The following is a 22,941-nucleotide window of genomic DNA, read 5'->3' on the forward strand; positions in this document are numbered from 1 at the left end:
AGCCACGTAGCAGCTCCCTGCCTCCAGCCCCTAATGACAGCTGCCCTGCATACTGCAGACACTGATTTTTTTTTTTTTCTTCTCCCTACCCCAAAATCTTCTCCCTATGCCTGTCCCTTTGACTCCAGACAAGATGAGCATCTGTTTAATTAACACATCTGACCTTTGCCCAGCCCTCAGTGCAGCTTTCTGCACACAGTTTAGGTGCTCTTTGCCAGAGCCTGCTGTGAACCTGTGACTACAGCTATGTGTGAGGTTCTTAGCACCTAAAATCTTTGAAAAACTCTCTAACTCTGGGTCTGAAGAGAACATCAAAATGCTGTTTTCCTTTCATTTATTTCAACAGAATTTAATTAGTTAATACCACCCTGCAGGAATAAGAGATACAATAGAAAATAATTGCTACCTAGAAAAATCAGAAGATGGGAAATATTAATTCCTTTCTTCCTGCGTGCATATGAAGATTTTTGGGGGGGAGAATGGAGGATTCTACAGCCACTGAAAGCCATTATTTCAGTCTGAATCCCAGTGCAAAACATGAGAAAGCTTACCTGCAAACAGGGCCACTCGCTTACACCCACAAGTGGCATATACTGCTGAGGGGCTTCTCAGGTACAGCAGCAGCAACTATATTTGATAACTATAAACACTTTATTTTTACAGCATAGAAAAATAAAATAATATATATAAATTTACAAAGTTAAGCAGAGATCTCACCAGACTCAAACAGGGTCCTACCTTGCACGTACCAGAAAACAAAACTGTTCTGGCAGTGTGAATGGTAGCAAGCTCCACATGCCCAGGACAGATGCTGCTATCATACTGCTGTGCCCAGGGACATGGTGTCAACATAGGGACTTGCCTTGTGGCTTCTCTAGCATCCTCACAGCTTTGCTTTTGATAAACAAAAGGAAACCAAAGTACTGTTCCATGATCTGATTTGAAAATGGGCATTCTCACACCCTGCAGCATATTCACAGTATAGATGCCAAGAATCAACTGCACCAGCCAGGGCTGATCCCCATGGGCAGTGCCACTGATGCACTACAGGAGAAGAGCCAGCATTCTCCTCCACTGTACGGGCTGTTGCAGTGCATCAGCGCTTCAAGGAAGGACACACAGACTGCAGCAGCCAGCAATACTAGTACCCCTCCCCCCTTACCTTTATATGAGTTTCCATTTTCCACAACCACACTGCCCAAGTTTGCTTGGATGTTGGTGGCAGGTGAAGGAGGAAGAGAGAGGGAGATGGGGACAGGGCTAGGCAACTGCAGTGCAAAAAATATATATGCTCACAGGGAGAGAAAACAAAAAACTACAGATTTTTCAAGCCTGCTCTCTTCATGGCCACAACACAGGGTCTCTCCTCCTCGAGAACTGCTGCCTTTGCCCTCTGCCTTCAAAAAAAAAGAACGTGGGGATATGTTCCCTGAAGTAGTGAACCTGCTTTTACACCAAGTATCAGCAATGCTGGTGAGGTGCCAGCACTGCCATCTTTTCATCACCCAGTAATCACAGCAGGACTCCATGTGAGAGTACAGTGGGAGTCGCAGGTCTTCAAGTTCATTTTATTCTGTTGATCTGTAGAAGAGATTTGCAAATCCCTCTAATATATTCACGCTGGAAAAAGTGCAGCAACACACACTGGAGGTGGGCCAAGAATTATTGCTGTGCTGAGGCAGCTTGCTGAGCTTGACTGTAGAAAATTGACCAATGGAGAAATAACGACAGACCTAAAAAAGGAGGATGGAGGATGACAGGAAGAACCCCAGGCACCTCTGTGTCCCAGTTCCTGACTGCTGCCAGAAAGGTGCTGCTGCAGCTCCTATCTCCTGCAAGCAGCATGTGCAGGACACCAAGTATGGGTCTGTGCTGTTGCTGCAGGGTCCATCAGCAGTACACCTGGGAAGCCTCTACGGTGGGCACCACAGGGACACGCTCACTGCCACTTGTAGAGCTTCACTGCCTTCTCCGTCAGAGTAGCCAGCAGGTGGGTTTGGTTCACCTCCACAGGGCAGATGTCCAGCACGGGCAGGTCAGCCTGCAATTTCTGCAGCAAGGAGCCACTGCCAGCATCCCAGAGCTATGGGACAGAAAACATGACTGCAGAGTTCCCCTCCCCCATCCAAAATTGAGCTTCTCTACAAAGACAATAACCGTTCCCCCTTGCAGCACTCAGCCCCCAGCAGCAAACACTGCCTCCAGCCTCCCTGGGAGATCTGTAAGCAAAGCAAAGGGCTGCTCCACCCGGCTCTGGCAGACCTTCGTACTGACAGCACAGACCTAATACAGGTCAATCATGCTCAACCAACCTGCCTGCTTTCAGGAAACATCCACATCTGTTGACAGCAGCTGTAACCTCCCTCAATTTGAACAGGAGTTTTGACACAGCCTAGCATTCCTGTACCCAAGCTGGGATGTTATGGTCTAGACAGCTGGATCCTTGCGCTCTAAAGCTTAGTGGCTTGCATGCCACCTGGAGGCACTTTTAGCACTAAGGTTCAGTTGCAAGCTCCTCCTTTATTCAAGCCATTCTCCTGATCTGTCTGCTTATTTTACTGACCGCTGATGTAGACAGCTCTCACGAAGGGAGGAGGCACCAGAAGGGTGACGCTCTCAACCATCTTTGTCCTGAAGAACTGCCTCCACCAAATCATTCCTAGCAGTTCCCTGAAAAAGCCAAACATGACTCTGCTAAATGCTCTTTATTCTGCTTTTCATCTTCCCTACTTCCTTCAGGATCTTGAGCTCTGCTGTTTCAGTCACCGTGGCAAACGCTGCTGTTGATTTCTACATATATTATTTATTGTTTGCTGAGCAGACTTAGGGAAACATCATCTCATCTGACACCTCTGTTCAGCAGTTGCTCCTGACACACTCCAGAAACATTCTGGGTTGCCTGCATCTCATTGTTGTGCCCTTCCACTAAGGGTTAGTGAAGTTCACAGCTCCCTAAAACCAAGGTCTGGGGACTTTCCTCAGTCTGCTTCAAGAAGCCTCTGTCTGCTTTCACAGCCTGCTTGGGTAACAGACTCCCATGACGTCACCCTTATGCCCCTCCTTTGACCCTGGCTCAGCTCTCACACTGCTGCCCATCCTCTGCACCTCAGCTGCTTCTCCACAAGAAGGACAAAGCTTCACCCATCTTCCTCCCTAACGAGCCCCTGTCCACCCCCTCACAGCACTTGGCACCTTAGCTATCCCGTCAGGGCTCAGTTACTGCAATCACATTACACTGCTCAGTTGCAACAAGCCCAACTACATTCCTCTGGCAGACATCGGGCTCGCTGCCTATATTCCCTTCCGTGGATACAGAGCACAGGCGGATATTGGCCAATATCCCACATTATAAGTAGCATCTGCTACAGGAAAGCACAGGGTAGTGCTTGGGACAAGGCAATTCCCACCAAAACACATCAATTCTGTGACTGATAAAGCTCCTCTCCCAAAGAATTGCAATAAAATCCCCCACACTGAAAAGAACAGAAGATACCATGGCAGAATTAGATGCCTCATCGCCAGCACACACAAAGATGCTGCCATCCTCCTCCGGGCTCTGGAAAATGGCATTCTTGGTCAGCAGCTTGCAAGTGGGTCCAGCACTGAAAGTCTGAACAGGGTTAGAAGAGCACACCACATCTTCAGAGGCCTCTGTCAGTGGGCTGCAGGTCAGCTCCATCAGGACACAACGCACACACGGGTTGCTTTTACCTGTGTGGCAAAAGTAAAAAGGTAGCCCTTGAAAAATTTAAATGTGGACAAGTATAACTATAGGAAGACAAGCAAAGCCACCTTTCAGCTACCTCCTTTCGCCTTCACTTGTTTCTCACCTATATGCAAACACTCATTACTGTGGTCAAGGCAGATGCCATGCTTCAGGTAGGTGCTCAGCTCTAAAGTTGCTGATGAACCAATATAGCTGGACAGAGCATTAGCAAAAAGCACACACTGCAGATGCACACTGTTACTTACTGGGCCTGTACGTCGCCAGGCAGTGCCGCGTGGTGGCCTCTGCCCGAATATCGATGCATCCCCCTGGCTCCAGCAGCAGGTGATGAGGCCGGTAGGAGTTCCCAGCCTTCTGTTCCCAGAAACAGGCTCCTTCCAAGGTCCCAGCCAGTATGCCACCATATGGCAAAGAGGCCGAGGCCATTCGAGGCAGATAAGACAGCGATACCATGGGACACCTGAAAATATGATTGGCAAGAGTCAGGGTTGCCATCTGCAGTCAAGCTGGCATTCTGCTTCACCACTCCAGAGCTCCCGCAAAGAAAGTACACAAGGCAGGCTATGAAACAGCCCTTCAAGGGAAGGAACCCTAGTGGGTTTGACATGGAAAAAACGAAATTCAGCAAGATTACTGTCTTATGCTTTAAACAGACATCATACAGCATACACCAGATGTGGTGCAATCCATAGCTTTAACACTCTAAACAGGGACAGCAGCCTTCAGCAGCCATCAGCAGAGAACTTACTTGTGAGTCCTTTCCTTCACTGAAGGGGCAGGCCAAGTGACAAAAGCAACATGCTCAAGTTGTTTAAACAGCAGCTTGACATAGCTGAGCCCCATCTCAGCCTGCCTTGCATTACATCTTGGTTAAAGCATTAAAGCTTGTGATCATCTTGGGCAGTGCAAAGACCAGAACAGCCTGACTGGCCAGTCCACACAGCTTACAGGAGATCCACTGAGATATGCTCTTAATTCAACATTCGATTCTGACTAGAAGAGATGGAAACGCCAGTGTCCTGTACCTCTTTGTCATTTGTCCTTTTCAAAGGAAACAGTAAACCCAGCTGGTTCTGCTGCTCAGCTGTACAACTGCTGGGTCCATTTCTGATGGCTGTATGCCTTAACAAGATGCACTGGCCAAGTACCCATACTAACTATACATGGACCGTGAAACCTTAAAGACACTCCTCACATTTTGTGAATTCTGAGTTTTTTGAACAACAGATACACATAAAAATAATCCAGATAATTACAACTGCTGTATGATTTATGGAGGGAGCTATGCGCAGCTTAACACACACCAGTAAAGCAGGAAGAAGTGACAAATCCCTATGTCATACCTGGACTTCTGAGGGACTAGTTCCTGGACATGGGAGTTGGTGTCTCTCAGATCATATATCATGATGGAGCCATTGACCAACCCAGCATAGATGTAATTTGTATCATCGAGACACCAGCAGCAGCTCCAGACAGGGCGGCCAGTATTGTATGTCTGTACCACAGTGTTTGTTGCCAAGCTGCAGGAGAAAAACAAACTGTTGGTCCTTTGCACAACACCTATTGGCAAGAAAGTAGTGCAACCACAGGAAGCAAATCAGGCTTCTTTCTACAGACTTAAAAGCTAATCTCCTTAGACTGAATTCTAAATTACTACTCCCATACTCTACATGACTGGATAATCTAGATGGAATAATCCCTTTCATATTGTTTGTGAAGGGCGTTATAATTCTTCCAGGGTGATGCTTCCTTTTCCAGATTGATTTTCAGACACTAGGAATGGAAATCTCAGAGCAAGATCTCAGCTGCCTTATGGGAAAGAAATCTAAGTTACTTTTCTGGAAACAAAGCTCTACTGTAATCTCTTAACACTGCTCATTCCTAAAATTACAAGGCTTCCATCTATAGATTACATTATTTCCCTCTTTGTGCTATTTTAAATACTAGTAAGCATGAATGGGGGACTTCACATCTTGGATAATTCCTTTTCCTAGGAAGACTAGGAAATCAGTAACTGGGAAGGTGACCAAGGGGGGGGGACTCTTCTTTCTAAAAAGATGCTGCTGAAGCAAGCACTGAACTCCAGCATCCTGGGATCAAGCACAAATGCAGAAGGATCACAAGTTCTGATGCAGTTCATCAGACAGAGAGAGGCAGATGTGGAAAATCAAGTTTAAGCAGCTCTTGCAACAAGAGGCTGCTCTGCAGGAAAGCCATGACAAGAACACCAACCTCTGTGGTTGTAAGCCTGGCACGCTGACTTAAACAAAACTACCCATCTCTGATACTAATTTTTAAACAGTCAAACGAGCATTTCAACACAGTACCACAAATGGGAAAGCAAGTGTTCTTTACACGTTTGTTACAGAATTACGTTCTCTTCATTGTCTCACACGTGACATGACACATTCTGTCTCAGTCCATACTGACAGACACATTACTACAACTCAGTAAGACAAAGTGGCCAACAAAGTTTTGAATTAGCTTAAGCTTGAAGGGCAGCACAGAGTAGCAAGAAAACACACACTCATATGCTGAAAATTCCTCCACGGATGGAGAAATGTTTCTCATCCTCTGCATAATTGTCTCCAACCTGCTGTTTTCAGTCACTGCTAGCTCCAGAGCACCTGTGCCTCTCCAGCACACACTCAACAATGCTGTGCACACACTTCATATACCAGCTGAACTCCACAATCCACAAGATTTAAGTCAGAGAGGCCAACATCAGCGCAGGGAACAAAGTGCTCAACCTAAACACAGTTTCTGCTTTATGCTATACAAGCTCCTGTGCTCCACATTTCACTGCAGTAACAGAAAATCAAGTGCAGAACAGGAAGAGCTACAAGACAATTACAAAATCCAATCCAGTCTCTTACACAAAGCTAAACACTCAGCTGGGAAATGCTGCTGTCCCCCTCCCGCCCCCCAGCAGGACTCACCTGGTGAGTTTGAGAGTGTTGTCCAGAGCAGCAGACAGCAGCAAGCCATCTGCACGACTGCCAAAAGCCAGCCCCCGGATCTGTTTGCTGTGGATGGGGATGTACTGACTGCTCTTCAGGTTGGCCACGCTCATCATCTTCACACCGCAGCCTAATGAGAAGGATAAGGCAGCCTGTGTGTGAGGCAGGATACCTACCAGCAACTGCCGAGAAACCTGGAACTAGCAATTCTACGTCCCATCTACAATCTCCACACATTAAAACCTGTGGTGGGGTGAACGTGTCCAATTTATTTGCTGTTCTGAGTGAGAACTGCCACAAATCATTATCAAGTTCAAACAGCAACAGCATAAAATCCTGAAGTATTCAAGCCAGCAAGAGCAAACCCAGTGTTAGTGTTACAGTTCTCATTACACAAGCTGCTGCTCTTTAGTCAGTTTCTCCTAAATACGCACAGTAGGATTACATGGCAATTTAAGAGAAACAAGTGTCACAGCGTAAAATACTTACAGGTGAACTTCACCTGCGTGCCACAAAGCCTCCATTCAGAGATTCACTCCCTGGCTCCAAAGAATAAGGAGGGCTGAATACAGTGAATGGAATTTTCTTATGTTCAGATGAGGCACGTCATTTGGTTAATGGTTTGGAGATTAAAACAAGCTTCACCATTCAGAAAGCATGAAAGTGCTTTGCAAATAAAGGCTCTCAGACTCCTAATGCTCCATCTATTTCATGGGGACAGGAAGCTGGCACAAAGCCAGGTGTCAGTTCACTTGCCCCAGCCATAACAGCCAGACAGGAACAGTGCTGCCCATGCTTCTCGGCCTCCTGTTCCCACACTAGGAGACAGTGCTCCTACCATTCATACCAAGTTTGTTTTCTTTTAAAAAGGAGTTAGTTGACAGCACATGGATCAATGTACCTGCAACGCAGGGAATATTTCTTGCTCATGGAACAGGAGCAAATCTGCCTTCCCTTATGTGCTGACCTCTTTTACCTTTTGTGGATGTGGCACTTGAGCAGAAGAGCCAGAGATCCTCTGCTAGTCTCCCCCCTTGCTTCTGCAGTGGAATACAAGTCATCCCTCTGGGCAGAGGTCACCAAAGCAGAAGCATGGACCAGAGGTCAACTTGTGAGTGCTCCCCGTTTATATGGCACGTACGAAGGCAAAGCCAGAGAGAGGGGGCACAGGGAGCAAGCAAAACATTTAACTTCTGTAAATCAGTACCGCCTACAAACCCCCAGATCTCAACTGCTCATTTACCAGGAATAAAAGTGGACTGTGGAGAAGGCTGCGATACCACGAGACAGCTCAGCGAGTCACAGTACGCCATCACTCTGCAGTTCCCAGCCTGAGACACCACAAAAACCTTCTCCAAGTGGTACTTGCGCTGGCTCTGGCTGGAGGGGAGGCCGCCTGGGAAGCAGGTGCGGGAGCTGCCAGGTTGTTTAGAAGTACTGACATTGTGCTGAGCCACCAGAGCCTTCAGCTCCTGCAAAGGAAAGAGAGCTCAGAGAGTTTTAATGCTCTGCTGGAGATGTAGCACCCTGTGCTATCTGATCCACGTACTTCAGGTGATCCCATTTTCACAAAAGGAGAGAGAATATGGACTGCTCTGTCTCCACACTGCTTCTAAAAAACTGCATTTCCCAGTCCACTGACTGCAAGAGCAACAAAAGCATTCGAAGGTTCTGCAGGCTCTGGCCTAATCTACTCAGTCTGTTATTGTATGTATTAGAAGAGAGGGCTCTGGGGCAACACAGGAAAGCCAATGACAATTATTACCAGATCAATGCTGTTTAGAGAATGAACTGCCAAGTATTACATGCAGCTCAGCCACAAGAGACAGTCAATTAGAACCATTTTCCAGAATTTCCAGAATGCCCCATAAAAGAAAAAAAAAACCAAAAACCTCTAGTTTCAACACAGACTGACTTGTTTCCTGCAACACCCTCTATTTAATGAAGATAGCGCTGTTCTTGTAAACCCTGGGCAGCAAATTCCAGGAATGACAACTCTCAAGAGCTCCTGCCTTGATTTCTGCTTCATCCCCGCCTCCCTCCACCTCAACTGATGCTCAAGGATGCTCAAAGCCCTTGCCAAGGACACCTTCCATCACAGCACCAGCCACAAACAAGATATTCCCCAACTCCTCTTCCCACAGAGAGCACTGGGGGAGGTGATGGTGTGAGGAGCGTCACTGCTATATTTGCATCACCTGTAAGTGGTCACAACACTTTCTGGGAACAACTCACTGAGATCCAAGGGCAAAACCAGGCAGCGCAGTACTCCAGTGATATTAGAGAGAGAAGAGAGAGAATATATGTTAAGAAAATTGCTGCTTGCTTTGTTGTCTGAGCAACTTGGATTATGCTTCAAACACAGCATAATTTTTAAACAATTAAGGGCCATGAGAGATACTATGAATATATTAGTAGATGGCTAGCTAGCCTCGATACCGAGCCAGCCAATATCACTTAAATCATGTACAAGTATAGGCAAGAGTTCTCAAAGAGGCAAGACCAAATACCAAGCTCTACATTAACAGCTGTCACCAAGCCCCATAGCTTTTGGGCACTGCTCAGGAGAGCAGCTCTGATGTCTTCCAGAGGTCTAATTTGCTTTGCATCAAACCAATTCTGCATTCCAAATTCCCCAGGAGGCTAAAATTGGAGCCTAAAGACTAAAGATGAGCAAAGACAAAATCTGGGGAGGATGGGGGGACGTAAGGGGTGCCAGGATGCTGACAATCAGAAACTATAGCTTCAGGCTTGGAGTAAGCAGTCAGTATGTACACAGGTAACTTAGAAGAAAGCAGCTTTTCATCAAAAATTTAATAAGCCCTATTTCTGAAAGGCAGAAAGATGCCATCACCACTGAGAATGAGATTAAAAATGTTAGTTGCTCTGGGGAGTTTATAAAACTCTTCTTGCCACCTGCACTCAACATTTCAATTTTACACGAGATCTTCATTAAAAAGAAAGGCGGGCAATTAAAAACGCAAAGACCATCAGTACGATGTCTGCATTTACAGGCAAAGGATGAACCCAGCAGAACCAGGAACTGGGGACATTACTAAGGCAACTACAAACACTGCATCAAAGTACAAACCCCGCTAACTGTGCTCAAGAAGGCCACGTTTGGTAGGATAAGCTGATGGCTTCCCCTGAGGTGCTGCACAGTCTGCCTGGCTCCTGCTATGATGAAGGAACAGGTGGAGAAAGAATCATAGAATGGTTTGGGTTGGAAGGGATGTTTAAAGATCACCTCATTCCAACCCCCTGCTATATGCAGGGACACCTCCCTCTGGACCAGGTTGCTCACAGCCCCATCCAGCCTGGCCCTGAGTGCTTCCAGGGATCAGGTATCCACAACCTCACTAGGCAACCTGTTCCAGAAGACGATATCCAGCAAAAGTCTTCTAGAGGAATACGCATGAAAAGCTGGAATAGGAGAGGACAATGAATAAGAAAGGAAAACAACCAGCTACAACAGATTCAAGCCAGTTTTCTTCCGAGTATTAGGTTAAGGGTTGTAATAGCTGATAAAAAGCTTTAAAGACAAAAGCAGTTATCAGATGACAGCCACTCTTTGGCTGCGCTCCCACAGACCTCTTAGACAAGTCATGCCCGCTATCTTGCTCTACATGGCCTAAGATTTGCATGTAATAGAGATAAATGCATGACCCTCTAACTGCAGTGCAGCACTAGAGGCATCGAACCTGAGCCAAGGAGCCTGGAAGCACAGCATTTTTAATACACACTACTATAAGAAAGGAAAGCTGAAGCAAGCTCATCTTTGTGTAAGAAAAGCATACAAACATGAAAAAGAGTCACAAGCAATATGACACAGCACACAGTTCTCATACACACTAACAACAAAGAAGGTCTCACACAAGGGCTCTGGGGGGAACTGATGGCATATGCTTTCTCTAAGACTTAAGATATCAAAGTCTGCGTGCAACCAGTGAGCACAACTCTTCCAATGAAGGCTTGTGCAGCTGGACTTCTCCACTTTGAAAGTCCCTATGAATGTATGGGTATTTCACAGATTTGTAATCCCACAGCAGTGTTTTCTATGGTGACTTCCATCAATTAAACGCACTTTCTTGTATGATCAGCCACATTACACACTGAAACAATAAGGGCAGCAAATATCAGATGCAACAAGGTCAATTCTCATTAGATGAGAGTGAATCTCATTAGATTAGATGCTAGTGAAAAAGTTCTCAGTGAGAACAGTCAAACAGTGCATTGTTCAGAGAGGTTTTGCAGTCTGCTTCCATCAACTGATATGCTGATACCCCCAAGCAACTCAATCCAATGCTGAAGTTACCAACCTAGGGTTGGGCTGGAAGCCTCCAGGGGTCCCTTCCTATTTAAATGACTCTGTGTAAGTAGTTGCTTTACTAGATGACCTCCCATAATATAAGGAATTAGTTATGCATATGCTCAGAATATATACAGCTTATTCTATGCTTCCTGCTGATATATGGCTCCCCAGCAAATTGTTTTCTTACTTCCAGTTCATTCACAGTATAAACAAGTATCTTGAAATTGCTTCCAGCATTCACATCAAGTGATGCAGGACAGTGATGAATGCAGTATAAATACTGAAATGGAGCTTAAGGACACAGGGTACTTAATCTTTATAACATGCGACTTCAACTCAGTTAGACTGGATACTCTATCATCTAACACCTAAAGAACTGCAGGAAGACATTATGGACCTGCAGTTTTATCTTATTCCTGTTGTTCTTAAGCCAAAGTTTATAGCAGACCAGTTCTCTCACACACCCTGATGAGCATACTGCCTCATAACTTGGAAAAACTTTGGCAAAAAAAGGATGTTGCTTAATGTGCAGACATAACTAATCAAGGCTCTGAAAAATCCGGAAGCAGAGAAAAGCTTAAAGCTGAGCAAGTTACTAGGCAGTGAGAGATTAGGCAAGTTATGACCTACTTCATGCAACAAAAACGTAGCAAATCTGCTGTGAAACCCAGTGCTGATGCAACACATCAGGTAACTCACAGCAGGAACTTCCAGCAAGGTCCACAACTTCACAGAAATCCTGTGGTTGCTAACCTGCCACAGAAAAGCTGTGGCAGGTTACAAAATACTACATGTTGCACGAGCCAGGAAGAAAGTTGCTGTTTAACAACCAGTCATTTCTTTTCAGTGTATTCTGAGGGGACAGAGGTGCTTCTCAGCAGCTGTAGAACCCCAGCTGACCCCAATGACAGGCTCATGGTGCAGGAAGTGCTGAGCTCAAATCCTGATTGACCTTTGTAATACATTTGGGGGTTTGGTTGCTTTGTGGGTTTTTATTTTTGTGAATGGCCAAAAGCATGCTTTCCTCACCAACTATTGATCAAAAACTTTTCATTATACCACGGATTTTCAGTGCTTATTTTGGTGCAGTTAGAGAAAAATAAGGGGGACAAATTTAGCACTTCACTACCAGACCTTGCCAGCAGCCACCACAAGATCTGAAGAGCAACCTGCAACATCAGCAGCCAAGAGCACCTACTGTTACACTGCACTTGTAGTCTTCAAAGCAAAAATGAAGTCAGCACTAAGTAGTGTGTATAACTACACTAGCCTGGGATGTTGAGAACAATTGATTAGTTTACTAAATCCTACTAGATCTGGAAGCCTGCCTTCTCTCCTGTAAGGAAGCAAGCAAGAGACAGGATGGGGAGCAAGGGAGTGTTCTGTGCATCAGGAGAGTCAGACTCACCTGAACTTGCTTACGGAGTTTGCTGCATTCATCCGTCAGAACCTGCAGCTGGAGCCGGCTCTGTGCAGATTCCAGCTCTGCCTGTCTCCGCAACTTCTGCTCCTTTTCTAAAGAGCTGGATGAGAGAGAGACAGGAAAAAAAAAAAAAAGCAAGCCTTAGTGCTAGGTATTTCTGGGATGCTTCTCTGCTGACTGCTGTCCCTGAACTTCATTCCAACACAGGTCCCACTCAGGTAAATTCAGAAAGAACAGGGTACCTGGTGCTATAGTCATCCAGTATGTTCACCTAAATTGTACTGAATGACTCAACTGTTGTTCCACAGAGATAAGAGCCTTTCTCCTCACCCTCTGGAGTCCAAACACACTCATTTGGAAAAAGAGCAGCCCTAATAGGCCTGTATGAAAGTTGTACCTACTGCCTCACCTTGAGCCTAAAAGTGCACATAAACAATTTAGCAGCAGCTGTTTTGAAATCACACTTAAATTTTGCTTTCATAAGTACTTTACACATGAAGGAATAGTTAAGGGGAGGGGTGGGAAAGAAACACCATTACTCCTTAAAATTATCTGCATGTTGGGTCTATGTTGATGCTGCATCCTGTGTTCCAAAAGCTGCAGTACACTGGTTATTTCAGCAGTTTACATGCAGTAGATCTAGCTTGCCTAAGCACCTTTAAAATACACAGACCTAGCCTTGCACATTTATCAAGCACAGAGTTCTGTCACTTCCATGTAGCTTCACCGTGTTATTCCTTGGTTGCATAAGAAATAGATGAAGCTCTGTATTGAACCATCGCAGACACAAGCATCCAGAATCAGAAGGGCAGCTCTTCTGAATGCAAGGGACAAAACCATAAGCTCATACCTAACTCAAGGCTATGCGCAAACGATATTGATGTATCAGTGTCCACATTTGTCCTCTGCTCGTGGCTACGTGCCACAAAGCAGCCACTGCCAGTGAGTGAGCGAGACTGACAGGCAGTCATTGCTGTCTGCCTCCCAACCAACAGCAGGCAGGAGGCAGAAGGATGGCAAGTGGGAAGAGCTGCTGTAGGATCCTGAGACACATGCAGCAGTTAGTCACCTCTACTTGAGGAACAACAAGACTTAAGCACCCAAAAGCCTTCTGAGGATGTGAAAACAAGTTTTTACTGTGCTTTGTTTTGCTGTATCTATGCAGCAAATGCAACTGTGACCCTCCTAAAGGCGCAGTTCAAACACCATCGGGCAGGGGCAATCTGGACAGAAGAGATATCTTCCCCTAGTGATAGTTATTCCTCGAACATCTCTGATTAACAATTACTAGGATGGGGGGGTTTCTGTTGAAAAAGTTTTGAAAGACCAGCATTATGCTCAGGAACATGTTACAGCAGACCCAGTTAAATTCTATTCATCACAAGATTCAAGGGAACTCAGAAGTCTGCAGCCTTGCAATTTCAAAATAGTACCTGTGACAGCACCTTAGCAAAAAGAAATTTGTGTCTATTTTCCACTATTCCTTTTTTCAGAGGGAAAAAGTCTACACTGAAGTTGGAAGGGGGAGTAGAGTCATAGTAATGCTTGCTGACCTTTGTAAGTAAAGCTACACAAAGAGTTTGACAAAGCAAGATGGAAAGTGATTCATAGGAGAGATTACACTGTTTAATGCATGCAGAAAAGATGACAGAAAAGGTCAGTTATTCACCCTCCTTGCATTTCTAATTATGCCTTGCTTTTCTCATCTAATGATGAATTAGCAACATACAGCTTTTGGCAGCAACCCTACACGTTCTCCTGTGATGACATTTCAGGATCCAGCACAAGATACATTTTGCAACCTGAGTGCCACAAAGTGCATACTCAGTGCTCCCATACCCAAATAAACTTCTCCTTACAAGTAAGGCACAGATAACACAGCAAGATCTACAACAGCCACACTCGTGATAACCCCCAAGGGAATACACAAAATGGATTAGGTAATACAGGAAATTAAAGCATGAAGTAAAAGCCAGGCTGCTGCTTTCCCTGACATGCAACCAGCGAGGCTGCCAGGGATACTCTGTACCTCTTCATGCGTTCCTGTTCACTGGTATCCAGTGCCTTCAGAGTCCGAGCATACAGGACCACGATGTCAGAACGTTTTGCTTTCTTATTGCACTGAAAAAAAAAAAAAAAAGACAAAATCAGTTCATCTACAAGAATGCCACTAACCAGGCTGTGCATCCCTACAAATTGCTAGGTACTATTCCGAATATTTCTCAGGAGTTCTGAAGGGAGGCACTGTCTCCTTAATATCACAGCATGTTTGCAAAACACCCCGTCCTACAGGCACTGCAGCTCTGCTGGGGGTCTGCAGTGGCAGATCAGACCTTGCACTACTGAAGGTGCAACAGAATCCATCTGCCTGTTTCCCACTAAATTTATTCTGCTAAAGCACCAGAAACACAGCATGGTCAGAAAATCCCCAGGAAGGAAGAGAAATGATGCAAAGCAGTAAGACAGGCAAACCTTGGAAAGCATCAAGACTGGCTACTTCAAGAGCAGAAGCCGGGAACCCAAGCCTACTCCCAGCTTTGATTTACGTTTCATATTCCTTTGATCAAACCCTGCAGGCCCAAATCCACACAAGCATTCCTGTAACAGTATCAAACACTGGCATTCCATTGATTCCAGTGATACTGATTTCAGAGAGTCAGATGCTTCAATCACTTGGCGCACCTTGCCATGACCAGTTCACACTTCAGAAAAAAATGGACAACACCTCCCTGAGTTGGGACCTGTAAGAAATTACAGTATCTGAAATCTTCCTGTTCCGCAAACGTACTTGGCTGATCAGAAAGGAGGCAGTGAGCACTGAGATAAGTAAACTCAACGGAGAGCTAAATTGCTACGTGCGCTTAAACTGCAGACTTCTCTATTATTTAGCAGCATGAAGAAACCAAGGGTGACAGTTTCAGACCAGACAACTCCCCCCACACCTCAGAAAACTGCTTTGCGGAGCAGTGAGTGGCTAAGGCAGCTTTCCTGGCAGCCAACAGCTGTCACCAACAGGATCTGGAATGCTGCAATTTCACAGTAACTGCACTCAAGCCACTTAGTATACAGAGCGGCACGCACAGCAACTTAGTGCTATTCATTTAGAGAACACTCAGCCGCAAAGGACGGCGAATGAAAACGAAGGAAGATGATGTAGCTGCAAGGTTGTCTCCAGAACAGGGACTTCTCAAAGGGAATTTTCAGTAATCACATGAAAAACAAACAAAAAACATTAAATCAGGAAAAAATTACCCCTAATTATTAAAGTCCGAGAAGAAAGCAAAATGCCAAAGAGCAAAGAAGGTCTCAGAGTTTTGCCTGGGCACAGAGCAGACAAAGCTTACACACAATTGTCAGAGATGAGTAACCTTAGGTCTGGGCCTTTGCTGTGCTAACAGTGGGTCTTTAGGCTTAATTACAGTGCACATCAACAGGAAGCTTCTTATGCAAGGAGGGAGTCCTGCACAGAGTCAAGCAAGACCACAGAAGCTTTCAAAATGAGAATGCTAAAGAAATGCTGAGCTTCCAGATACTGCCTTGGAAAGCAGGAGAACTGAACTTCCATATACATGGTACTCACTGACCTATTTTTGTCAGCATAGACCTAATCAAAATGAAACCAGTATGGAAACAAAAAAACATGGAAACAAAAGCAGAAAGAAACACCTTCAGAAGCTGATCTACCAACTGCAACTGCACATTAAAGGATGCGGCGTGTTCCTCAGTTCACTTTCTGAAACCTACCTGAACAGCCTGATCTTTAGGCTGCAAAAGCAGATGCAGACCAAAAATAGCAGCTAAACCTACTGAAAATGATTCTCAGACAGATTCCTAGTCCAATAGTGCATTCTTTACGCTTAATTGCTTCTAGGAATCCGTCTACCATTCCCACACTCCAGGAACAGTGCAGTGCTCTGAAACCAATTACAGGTTGAGTTCAAACTAGCAGGCTTCTGAGCCTTCTAGTCACAAACACTCTACTTCAGGGGAGAAAATCCTTGTCAGAATCTTTCCCTTGAAGCACTGCTAGCTGTGCCTGCACCAGACGCATCAAAATAATTGTGATTTTTGTTATTTCTGACAGCAGGCATAGATGGTTTCTTTGTAGAGCAAGTAACTGTAACAGTTACGATGACCATGCCTGCAGCACAAGTAACCCAACAGCAAGTCCTTCCCAGTGCACAGAAATGCCCACTTTACCTGGGGGCACTTCCCTGCCTGCCCCTTGAGCCACCTGTCAATGCAAGTGTAACCAAAGAGGTGCCCACACCGCAGGGCTGACAGACGGTGGTCCCCAGCATTGGTCCATGGCTCAAAACAGATGGCACAGGTGTCCCCCTCCTCCTCTTCCAGTGCTGCAGCAGGAATTGGTGTCTCCTGTTTCTTCGGTGGAGTTCTCTAAGGTTTAGAAAAACAAACTCTCGGTAGGCAAATGTGGTTTTTACCATTCGTAATCTGTCTCCAAAAGCAATTAGGTCACCTCACCTGCTTTTGCTGGGCTTCAAGTTCTTCATCTTCACGATTTCCATGTTCTGCAGGAGCTTGAGGCAGAGTTTGAGGCAGCTCTGCTTGATCCTGACTGGAAACTAAAGAAAGCATTGTTTAAATAAACTGATACCTGTGGGGGAAGAGGGGTTCTCCTTGACTTGATACATAATGATCACAGCATCAATACCAGCAGTATGACAATGGCACGGGTTACACACAGAGCTTCAGATCAACTGCCTGACCCCAGGATGCTGATGTGTGAGCCCTTCTGTTCAACAACTGTAGTACTGAAGAACTTTCTCCTACAGAAAGATGCAGAATTCCACCACATTCTGTGACAAAGGAGAGCTTTAGAAGACAGCCGTTGTTACGAGGGCTTTTCTGACTTGCTAGGAAAAAATACAGCTACATACAGATCTACAGTTAGGCTGAATACGGTTACAGACCTGCACCATTGTGCTCAGAGAAAGACAGGTATCAACATGGAGAAGTTACTTTGCCAAGGGATCTAAGTATGAATATTTCATGTGCCAAGGAGGCATTTACCATATGCTGTCTGTCCACTCACCCTGACTTAAGCAGTTTTCCAGCTCATGGTTATCTGAGCTATTGGTTCTGCTGCGCCATATGTTTTTGTGGCGTGCCTGTTAGCCCTTCTGTTGAAGCACAGGCACACAGCAGAGCTATGTTTGGATTACCACCCCTAGCATACTAAAAAGAAGCAGAAAACACCATCTCCTTCAGCTTCCTGACAAAACAAAAGAGTTATTAGCCACAATTAGTATCTGAGGCAGATATTCTCAATGCAATGAAGAGGTATCACCTAACACTGCCTTGTGCTAATAATAATTTCAGTCCCTAAAGCTCTGGGATGAACAGGAATCAGCAGCTTACATAAGCAAGAAAAGACAAGGGGATTCCAGAAAACCCAACAGAGAGCATATGTTCACACAATATTAGGCAGCACTTAACAGCTTGAGCGCCTGTCACGTGTAAGACTAGCTAAAAGCAAGTGGAATTAATCTGCTCAAAGAGGCCTCTGAGAAGTACCCCAAAAAACCATCAAGATAGGCTGGCTAATGAAAAACAAAACAAAAACAGACCGAAGCATAAGGATGCATCTTAGAGACTGGAGTCTCTAAGAAACTGAGAAATCAGAAATATATGTTTCTTATGTTTGTTAGTCATCAATAACCTCTGAACACCAAATTCACTATTTGTCACTCTTACATAAAATACGTATGTTCACCACAAACCAAGTCACTGAAGTGCAGACAGCCTGTGAATCCGAGTTTGAATCGAGGAAGAAAAAGCTGAGGAAAGAACAATACCAAGCTGCTGTACCTCTATCTCCTAAGCTAAGTGTCACAAAAAGTTACAGGAATGAAAATGACTTTTTTCTTTCTACTTTGGTTTAAAGTAAAATATCCTGAATCTGACCCTTCTTGAAAAGTGAAAACATTGCTGGCCTCCAAACAGAGATGTGACCTGATGTCTTCAATAATATCGCTCAGCAGCAGGTAACAGAGGAAACGTTCGAAGTAATACCCTCAAAATTTCAAGTTGTTTTGAACACTTCCAGGATTATTTATAAGCAGCGGCCTGCAAATAGCAAAAAGATTATATTTAAGATGACAGTGACAATCACTCACTGCTGTTACTGCTCTTAGGAACCGTTTGCCAGAAAGCCTTGTGGTAGCAACCTGCTCCCATTAGCTGTGGGCATAATGATCTCTTAGCACCGGCTGTTGTGAAGCTCCAGAATATTTCCCTGCTGAGTTTTGAAGCAGCACAATAAGTTTCTGAAATTTAATATCCACACATCACAAATGAAGCACAAACCTGAGCTAGCTGCTGCAGGTGTCTGCTGGGCTGCTGGAGGCAGTGGTGCTGCAGTCTCCACCTCTTCCTCCTCCTCAGAAGTGCTGCTGTCAGAGTCACTCGACTGCAATTCTGTGATTTGCAATCTGTGTTCCTGGCTGCTCCCCATAGTATGCGAGGGCTCCAGATGTGAACCTGATATTGCAGCTGGCTCCTGTGTCCTGCTGATCTGAAAGTAACTGTCCAGTGCTGCCCTGCATCCAGAGAAGGAAGAAATAAAGGTCACAGTTCTTTCAGGTAAACTGAAGGCTTGGTATGCTGCCCCAGCTTGCTCACAGAAAATCTCATAGTCTCTAGTGGCAGATAGGAAAGTATCAAATTTGTTACGACAGACCTGGTCTGGTAAAGAGGCAACACTGTACAATTGCCTGCTTTATGGGCAGTCAGCAATATCACACAGCAATCCTTCATCTTGCCAGCTCAAGAAAATGTCATTACTATGCATGACTTTATTTTGGCAAAGGGCATTGTTGGGGTTGGAGAGAAAATAAGCAAAGACTTCAGTACTACACGCAGGCAGCCTATGGAACTTCTACACTGTAACTACAATCACAACACAGACCTGGTTCCCATCCCACCAGAAAGCATTAGATATCTAATTTAGATACATCAAGCTTATATCAGAGCCTCATTCCACTGACTGCACAGTGCCTAGTCTGTCCACCTTCTCTCTTTCCTGTCTACAGGAACTTTATCCCTGGAAAGCAACATCCTCCCTCTTCCCACATCAAGCCAGCTATCATCTCAATTATCCTTCACATTCAAAGCAGTTTTTGCTAGGTTGCTGCTAGCCCCGAGAACTACAGTGACCTTCACAAGCAATCCACAGGCAAACAGTACAGCAATGTTTAATCACCGAGGAGGAGAGGAGATCTCAGTCTCACTGAATTTCAAGGCAGCACTCCAGTTAATTATAACTTCACCCTTGGCATTTGCAAAAGCTACAAAGATGAGACAGAAACCAAACCAACCAGAAATAGGGATTTCTTTCTAGGTGGGGAGTGTGCCCACTCATCACCTTTTAAACTCATCACTAACAGTCCTAAACATAGAATTTTTACTTTGCTTGGAGAGGACAAAAATCTACAGAGAAAAAAAATGTCAGTATGCATTTTTTACAAAAGTTTCCACAGCAAATGTCACCTAATTAGGCAACCCTCAAATCAAAGGTGAAACACAGAAGAGAGCACAAGCTCCACTGAGCTAAATGCTGGCTGGGACTGCTGAGAGTCAGCTCTGCTGCAGGAAGTACCAACAGGAATCTGGCAGAGCAGGAGAATGGTAGGAGCAGCTCTGCACACTGGAATGTGTAATAGCGCTCAAGTCAACAACACTGCCAACTGAAGAACTGAGAAGGGGGGGGGGTTCATCTAACAAAAAGCAAAGACATCACCAGATGAAATCAGAGAGCCATCAGTAAGCTTAAGAGGTTTGTGAGATGCTCAGAATTTGGCCACAGTCACACACCTGGACTGAGCCAGGCTCTACAAGCCAGGAAGTGAGGCAGTTTTAAACCAATGTCAGAGCTGGTAAGGGCGCAGCTCAGACACAGCATCACTTCTATTTTACCTGGCACTGACTGTCCTCTGGGAACCACCGACTCTTGGCTGCCTGCGAGCCCTTCGTACCCGTGGGCGCTGTGCAACCTGTGGCCCAGGCAGCAACTGGTGCGGGTCAGACGCCCCCTGCAGCCTCAGCAGACCGATGAGAGCTGAGGGAGGATTTGCCTGCTGGTCGGGATCAGCAGCTGCTTCCCTTGTGGCATCAGCAGTCGATACGGTAACAACTTCTTCATCGTCAGAAAGAACAATAGTACTGCTTCCTCCGCTGCTGAGCACTGGAGCTTGAGAGGACAGTGCCGTGTGAGCAGCAGGCTCTGCAGGAAGCGTCCCCTGGTTCTCCAGGGAGTAGTTCACCACTGGTTGGAGATCAACTTCCATCTCTTCCTGAGCCATTTCTGTCAAAAGTAGAAGAAAGCTATGAGCATTCACAAGCCCTACTTATGGCCTGATGGCAGCAAGAACTGGCTGCAGCACTCAGTGACAACAAAAGCCTTCAGAATTCAGACTGAGGAGACAAGTTGTCATTTTGCCTTTGACGTACAGCAGAAACAGACTGTCTCAAGTAGATACACGTATGTGAGCTGGCATAGCCAGCAGCACCTTCCTGAGTCCTTCATCTGAAGCCTTTAGTTCAAGAGCAGCTAACACCAAAGGCACATTGTAAACCCTGTTAAGTAAACCTTTGGATGAGCACGGAAAGCTCAGCATTTCTTGTACTATGACTTCCCAGGAAACACAGTAGGATCTTTGAGGAAGGAGTTTGAAGATATCTTAGAGATTCTCCATGGCAAAAACACTGCAGAAACACTGACAAATACAGCCAGAAATGAGCTCTGTAGTGTACCCAATCCTTTGCAGGCAGTCAGTCTTACAGCATAGAAAAGTTCAGGTTATTTCATGAACTGAACAAATAAAAGCAAATCTTTTTGGGGAGGAGAGAGTAGACTAAGCTCTGCAGTCTGCCGATGGTCATTTGCCTCCCACATGTTTTGGCAAACACAAATCTGAAAGGCCTTGGTGATAGCAGACCTCTAGGATTACTAAAGAGCCCAAAGTGCACGCCAAAACTTCTCAAGGTAGGTACGGTGCAAACAGAGACGAGTGCTTTCAGTACAAAGAATAACTAGAGAACGTACAAAAGAACTACAAGAGGTGGTTATACTAACATGTTTTCCTAAATCTTTTAATTAACTCTTATTCATCATTTTATGACACTACTTTAATTACCATTAGAATCACTAAAGTTGGAACAGACTTCTCAGACCTTCAAGTCTCACTCCACCCCCACCGTGCCCACTGCCCACATCCCTCAGTGCCACATCCCCACAGCTCTTGGACACCTCCAGGGACGGCGACTCCGCTACTCCCTGGGCAGCTGTGCCACTGCCTCACTGCTCCTTGGGCGGTTTTTCCTGATAACCAATATTTCAACCTAAATTAGACCAGAAAGGAGACCGAGCCCCATCTCCCATGTGACCAGTCACAGATACAGTCACAGCAGTCCTGCTTCCCTAGCATCGAACTCAGATTTCTGTTAAGACTGCCACACGTAAACCCTTATTCTTCTCACAATGGGAGCCTTAAAACACTGCACAGGGTTAGCTGACCCTAAGCATTTCTCAGGAAAAATGTTAACGTTGGCATTTTCACCGTGAAACTTTGGTGCGTTCCTGGAAGGGCCAAAGAGAGAGTGAGAGCCGCCTTCACGGCGCCGTCTGCCCGTGCCTATGGGTGGAAGGCGGCTCTGCAGAAGCTCCTCAGGCCCAGGTCAGAGGGATCGGGGCAGCACCGCCGCTGGAGCAGCAGCTTCCCCTGGCGGACGGACAGGCCTCCGAGAGCGCAGCTCCGCACCTCCATCCGCCTGCTGCACCTGCTTCGAGACAGGGGGACCGACAAAACTCAAATAAATCATCGGTATACGGCTAAACTAGCAGCGTGCCGCGCAGACGGAGCCCTGTTTGGGGTCGCGGAGGTTTTCTCCCCACAGGGATCCAGCGTGGGCCGCTACCGCACGGAGCGCGGGACGCAGCGCTCTGCTGAGGAGTGCCCTCCCGTGACAGCCGCAGGCCGAGCCCCGGGGCACCGTCCCGCGCTCCACCCGCTGCCTCAGGGCCCGCCACCCCCCCGGCCTCCCCCCACGTCTCCCCACAGCCCGTCCCGGCGGCCCCCGCAGGGCTCGGTATGAGCGGCAGCTCTGCCGAGGTCAAATGAACCACGAGAAGGGAAGAGAGAGACGAGACCCGACCAGACCCGGCTCGGCTCGGCTGAGCCCACCTCACCGCAGCCTCCAGCTGCCGCCCGCTCGCGCCTCTCGAGCTGCGCGCCGCCCCACCCCCTCAGCCCTATCGGCCCAGCGCTACCCCTGCCGCCGCTTCTATTGGGCGAGCCGAAAGCTATGGGGATTTTCATTGGTCGAGCGCTCTGTCAGTCTGTCTCAGAGAATGGACTGTAGAGGAGGAGAGGAGAGAGAAGTGAGGCGTGCTCTGATTGGTCGGTCGAGGTAGAGCTGCCCGGCTGATTGGACGGTGAGATCCTCGAGGAACGGAAAGGGCGGGGCAAGAGACAGGAAGTGCGTTTTGATTGGGAGA

At 46.2% G+C, this 22,941-nt stretch overlaps 1 protein-coding gene across 9 annotated transcripts; it reads right to left on the reverse strand.

Annotated features, from left to right (window-relative positions):
- Nucleotides 1-632: 632 nt before the first annotated feature.
- RFWD3 (ring finger and WD repeat domain 3) lies at nucleotides 633-22,697 on the reverse strand. Of its 9 annotated transcripts, XR_005839131.2 has the most exons (15): nucleotides 22,628-22,697; nucleotides 22,004-22,223; nucleotides 20,361-20,748; nucleotides 18,753-18,985; nucleotides 16,908-17,008; nucleotides 16,623-16,820; nucleotides 14,452-14,543; nucleotides 12,408-12,522; nucleotides 7,931-8,159; nucleotides 6,667-6,817; nucleotides 5,071-5,247; nucleotides 3,973-4,187; nucleotides 3,494-3,711; nucleotides 2,564-2,670; nucleotides 1,946-2,083 (listed from the first exon to the last, which is right to left on the reverse strand). XR_005839131.2 is itself a non-coding variant. In XM_040646025.2 (14 exons), exons 3-14 carry the CDS (start codon nucleotides 20,744-20,746, stop codon nucleotides 1,940-1,942), a joined length of 2,259 nt encoding a protein of 752 aa, XP_040501959.1. In that variant the 5' UTR covers nucleotides 20,747-20,748; nucleotides 22,004-22,223; nucleotides 22,633-22,697; the 3' UTR covers nucleotides 633-1,939. The 9 variants fall into 9 exon arrangements, 8 of the variants coding, with proteins under 8 accessions (XP_040501959.1, XP_046755558.1, XP_025010025.2 ...); XM_040646025.2 differs by lacking the exon at nucleotides 2,564-2,670 and having other exon boundaries at nucleotides 633-2,083; nucleotides 22,633-22,697; XM_046899602.1 differs by lacking the exon at nucleotides 2,564-2,670 and having other exon boundaries at nucleotides 633-2,083; nucleotides 22,004-22,226; nucleotides 22,633-22,697.
- Nucleotides 22,698-22,941: the final 244 nt, after the last annotated feature.

The sequence above is a fragment of the Gallus gallus genome, chromosome 11 (assembly GCF_016699485.2).
Source record: "Gallus gallus isolate bGalGal1 chromosome 11, bGalGal1.mat.broiler.GRCg7b, whole genome shotgun sequence".
Lineage (NCBI taxonomy): Eukaryota > Metazoa > Chordata > Aves > Galliformes > Phasianidae > Gallus > Gallus gallus.